This window comes from Poecilia reticulata, unplaced genomic scaffold (genome assembly GCF_000633615.1).
Source record: "Poecilia reticulata strain Guanapo unplaced genomic scaffold, Guppy_female_1.0+MT scaffold_232, whole genome shotgun sequence".
In the NCBI taxonomy this organism is placed as follows: Eukaryota; Metazoa; Chordata; class Actinopteri; order Cyprinodontiformes; family Poeciliidae; genus Poecilia; species Poecilia reticulata.
In genome coordinates, this window is record NW_007615026.1 from 183469 (window position 1) to 188843 (window position 5375).

At 48.4% G+C, this 5375-nt stretch overlaps 1 protein-coding gene across 1 annotated transcript in view; it reads left to right on the forward strand.

Annotated features, from left to right (window-relative positions):
* The first annotated feature begins 37 nt into the window (after nt 1-37).
* The window catches only part of LOC103460343 (plectin), a 33011-nt gene continuing 27673 nt past the window's right edge, over nt 38-5375 (forward strand). The window contains exons 1-3 of the mRNA XM_017303252.1: nt 38-621; nt 3778-4029; nt 4101-4279. Of these exons, the coding sequence (XP_017158741.1) occupies nt 538-621; nt 3778-4029; nt 4101-4279 (515 nt within the window). The 5' untranslated portion in view covers nt 38-537. The remainder of the gene's footprint in view (nt 622-3777; nt 4030-4100; nt 4280-5375) is intronic.

Consider the following 5375-nt stretch of genomic DNA (forward strand, 5'->3'; position numbering starts at 1 on the left):
CAGCTAGAGGGCGGGGTCAGTCTGCAAGCATGCAGATCTATGTCTACAGATCTATTTCTGCGGCTGAGCTCAACGCCATGTGACGAGGCAGTGAGCAGCGCTGCACCCCGCGCTGACCAACTGCATCTTAGCGCCTGAAATCAAATGAATTATGTTGGACTGTCTACTGTCCGAGAAAATGTTTTTGCCAAAGCAACTCAAATCTACGTTTCTTTTATTATGCTTTGAAATGACAAATTAAATGCTAGTAATGCACACAACAGTTGCAGTGAAGGACTTTTTATGATGCGTTTCCTGTAACTAGATTAGAATCCACACTTTCAGAATCTGTAAATAACTCACATCGTGGTTGTTTTATCATGGCCAGTCCCATTTACCAAACAGTGCCCCCTTCAGGTTAGGAGGAACAACAACAGTGAGTTAGGAGGCCAATGTTTGCATTTCAGGCTGTAGATGTTAGGAAGTCGTGTTCGGTGGTCCGAGTAAAGGGGGCTAGCAGAACCAGGTCAGCCTGGAGACGTTTGAGAAACTAAAGGAATGAAAGGAGAGAGAACCGGACATGTGGAGCGAAGGAGACGGATCAGGCAGGGTTTGGCCCCGCCCACTCTGTGGTCTGCAGGCCTTGGCCCCGCCCACTCTGTGGTCTGCAGGCCTTGGCCCCGCCCACTCTGTGGTCTGCAGGCCTTNCGCAGCGTCACGCGGCGCCGGACCTCTGCGATGCGCCACGCGGCGCCGGACCTCTGCGATGCATCACGCAGCGCCGGACCTCTGCGATGCGTCACATGGTCCCGCCGCGATGCGTCACGCGGCGCCGGATCGTGACTCATCTCCTGATGAGTCCAAACACATCAAACACTGTTTGTCCTGCTGGTTTGGAAGTAAAACATGAAATTAAAGGAAGCACATGACTCCGTCTCATCGCTATGGAGAAAACATAAACGTTTCCCGGTCACATGGGGCGGGCGGCGCTTCCAGCCCTGTGGCTTCGGCCGCTCTCCGTTTAGACTCACATCATGGCTTTCCTGCATCAGGGCCACCACTATGTGCTGCAGAGGAGGACGCAGTGAGTGCCCACTCCTCTGCCGCCTCCTTTTCTCTCATGCATGTTGACCTCTGACCTCTCTCCTCACTGCAGGCTGGAGCGACTCCAGAGGATGGTCAGTAAGGTCCAGATGGAGTCGGGGGTGTGTGAGGAGCAGCTCAACCAGGTGGAGACGCTGCTGCAGACGGTGAGCATGTTGTAATGCCGCGTTGGTGCTGCAGGGGGCAGCAGAGGGTCACAGTAATTAATATACATATTTGTAAATTTGTACTTAAAATAAAAACTAATTATGTTTGATTAACCCTCCTGTTATGTTGCGGGTCAAATTAAACCATTTTAAAGTAACAAAAAGTTTTTTCTGCATGAAACTTTTTCTATTTGTCTTAATACGTATAAACATATAAACTGAAAATGGTTCATTTTACACATTTGCAGTTTCCCACACAGTTTAACACATTTCCTCCAGGTATATCTGGTATTTTCCACGCTTAATGCCACAGGTTCGCTGGTTAACGAATTCAACATGAAGACAGGCGAATATCACACAAGCCTAGTTAATGAACGTTACCCAGTGCTAACATTAGCTAGCACAATATGCTACCGGGGATCGCGGCAGACTAAATACGTCATAAGTTGTGTAAGATTTCTTCTTTGAAACCAGGTGGACACTTTAGTAGCTGCTAAACGGTGTAATGTTGTAAAGATTACTGACCTTCACATTCTGTGTCCCGCCACCGGAGCCCTGCAGCTCCGGACACAGTTCTGGGAGTCATCCGCTTTAGTCAGCGCCAACCAATCAGAACACGTTGCTCGTCCTTAAGCCCCGCCCCGGATGTTCATGTGAGATTCCCAAGCAAATAAAGTTCAACCAAAAAACAGGAGCTTCAAAAAAAACTTAGACTCAACCAAAAAATTCTGATATGCAAAAATAAAAGTTTCAAACAAAAATTTGTGATTTCAATTTTAAAAACACTTTAAACATTTTTTTGTTTTGTAAAAAAATATTTTTATGATAAAAAGTTTTTAAGAATTTTTTTTGTTTTAAAAAAATAATTCTTACAATTTGAAACAATTATTTTTTTAAATCCAAAGGTTTTGATCACAACTCTGTTTTTGTTTGACATGATTGTTTAATAATTGTGAAACAAATTAACTCCATAAACCAATCAGACGTTCGGTTTAAAAGATTATTGAATTTATTGTTTTCACCAACCAGCCGTCTAAAGGATCAGGCGAGTTTAAGAGGTGGTTGTGTGGAGTCGTCCTCAGCAGTCAGTGTTTTCCAGTGTGGAGAATCAGGTTGAGTTTTCCGTCCCACGGTGTGAAGCGTGTTGCTGAACTTCCTGTTTGCTGCAGGATGTGAGGATGATGAGTTCTGGGAAACCGGCTCAGCACACAGCAGAGGTGGAGGCAGACCTGGAGAAGGCAGAGGGAATGATCCGCTTGCTCTTCAACGACGTACAGCTGCTGAAAGATGGACGCCATCTGCAGGCCGAACAGATGTATCGCAGGTAAATGGTGTTTCTGAAGGCTGCAGCACTTCGTCCTGCGTTGCTCCGGCGGCCAGACGATCCAGAGTTTTACTGAAATCCTCCCTTCAAGATGTTGATGTGATCATTTCTGGGCTCTTTTAGAGTCTATCGTCTCCATGAGCGGCTCGTAAACGTCCGCAGTGAGTACAACCTGCGGCTGAAGTCAGGCGTGACCACAGCCCAGATCCCCATGACCCAGATCCCCATGGCCCAGATCCCCATGACCCAGATCCCCATGACCCAGATCCCCATGACCCAGATCCCCATGACCCAGATCCCGGTTCAGGTCCACTCCCAGGTCGGTCCACCCCTGCAGTCCTCCAGGGTGCGTCCGGAGCTGGACGAGGTCACGCTGCGCTACGTGCTGGACCTGCTGGGTTGGGTGGAGGACAACCAGCGGCGGGTGGAGGAGGGCGAGTGGGGCTCCGACCTGCCCAACGTGGAGACGCAGCTGGGCAGCCACCGGGGCCTGCACCAGTCCGTGGAGGAGTTTCGCTCCAAGATCGAGAGGGCGAAGGCCGACGAGGTACGGCGGACAGAAACCTCCTGAAGGTTGATGGTGAGGAAGAGGAGGATAGGTCTTCATCTCGTTGTTTGTGACTCTGCAGGGTCAGATTTCTCCGGCCAGTAAGGCTGCGTACCGGGAATATCTGGGAAAACTGGAGCTGCAGTACGGAAAGCTGCTGGTGAGCAACACAACGAGCTCTTCCCGTCGGCCTCCCCGCGTTTCCACCATCACAAATCCTCTTCCTCTCTGCAGAGCGCCTCTAAGGCTCGCCTGCGCCACCTGGTGGAGCTGCACGCCTTCGTCAGCGCAGCCACTAAGGAGCTGATGTGGCTGAACGAGAAGGAGGAGGAAGAGGTGAACTACGACTGGAGCGACAAGAACTCCAACATGGCTTCCAAGAAGGAAAGCTACTCGGTAAGCGTTTGGCGCCTACGGCCGTCCTGCGAGGCATCCTGCGGGTTCTGTGGCGTCCTGTGGGCTACGTAGCGTCCTGCGGCGTCCTGTGAGGCGTCCAGCGGGTTCTGTGGCGTCCTGCGGGCCGCGGGGCGTCCTGCGTGTGTCCTGCGGGGGCGTCCTGCGGCGTCCTGTGAGGCGTCCTGTGAGGCGTCCTGTGAGGCGTCCTGTGAGGCGNGCCTTGGCCCCGCCCACTCTGTGGTCTGCAGGCCTTGGCCCCGCCCACTCTGTGGTCTGCAGGCCTTGGTAACTGCAGGTCATGTGTTGACCTCTCCAGAGCTCTGCTCCCCCCACCTGTTCAGGTGTTGTCTGTGTCTCGTGCCCCGCCCCCTGCAGGCGATCAGGACGAGTCGCTGTGTCAGACCTTCCTGACCCAGATGAAGGACCTGCGTCTGCGTCTGGAGCGCTGCGAGAACAAAACGCTGACGCGTCTGCGGCAGCCGGCCGACGGCGAGCCGCTGAGGGCCTGCGCCGCCAAGACGGCCGAGCAGATGGTACCAGCTGCTTCTGACCCGGTTCTGCTCCGGTTCTGCTCCGGTTCTCACCCGGTTCTGTATCTGTGCAGAAGGTCCAGACTGAGCTGGAGGGCCTGCAGAAGGAGCTCGGCGCCGTCGCTGAGAAGACGGAGGCGGTTCTGGCGGGTCCACAGCCGACCGGCGCCGGTCCGATTTTGCGCTCCGAGCTGGACCTGACCCTGAAGAAGATGGAGGCCGTCTACGGCCTGTCCACCGTCTACCTGGACAGGTGAGCACCAGTCAGCAGGGCCGTGCAGAGACCACTAAAGGGGCAGCTGCTCAAAACAAAGGGGCCCATCTAACAAACAGCTTTTAACAGATAAATTACAAAATGTGATAAACAATCAAAGCTAACAAACATCTCCATATAGAGCATAACTCTGCATATGTTAGATATTTTATTACTAATTTCTTTCTGCATTTTGTTAAAGGAAAGTTTTGCAATATTCAAACCAGCAATTTATCAGGATATGTAACTCGGAGCTGGACCAGCAGACATATTTAGTCTTTACATAATTACACTATTAAAGTATAAACTAGGGCTCAATGCAGCCKTTCAGTGACTGTAATCTATAACAGATCTGCCTGTTTGCTGAGTGGAGATGAAGACGGTCAGGACAGCAGAGCTGCAGCAAACTTTAACTGGACTGCAGGAAAAAGACACATATTGAATAGTTAATGTCACCATGAGAAAACCTGCTGAGTTTTGCTTAAAAAAAACTTTTTAAAAAAATTTAAATCACACATTTTTGTGCCATGAAGGGGTTTTTCTTTTTTTTTTTTTGCAAGACAAACTTATTTGCGCTTGTCATGAATATTTTCTTAATATTCAAAGTTTTGTTTGTGATTCTCACATGAGTCGTGGGCGGGGCCTAAAATCACAACAGAAGATTTATGATGTGTGAAAATTAAAGTTTGTTTGGCAAATAACTTTTTATGTTCACAAGACAAAAATTAGTTATTTAATTAAAAAGTTTTTTAAACAAAACGATTTGTTTTTTAAAAAGGAATCATTACAATTACAAAAGTTTTGATAACAATTTTATTTTACTTAACTGAGGTTTTTTTGTTTCATTGAATAAATGGGAAACAAATTTAACTTCATACTCTGAGAACCAGAAACTTAAAGTCTGGTTGAGTTTTTTCCCTTCATTAATGATAAACTTTTATTACATTCATTAAATCTATCATGGTAATTCAGGCTGAGTTATTTTTAATTCTAAATTAATATGGACTTTTATTTAAGTGTTATTCTCCTTCAGGATACATTTACCTAACGCTGAATAAATGAAATGTACATTATGCAGCAAAGGAAGTTAGAAGAT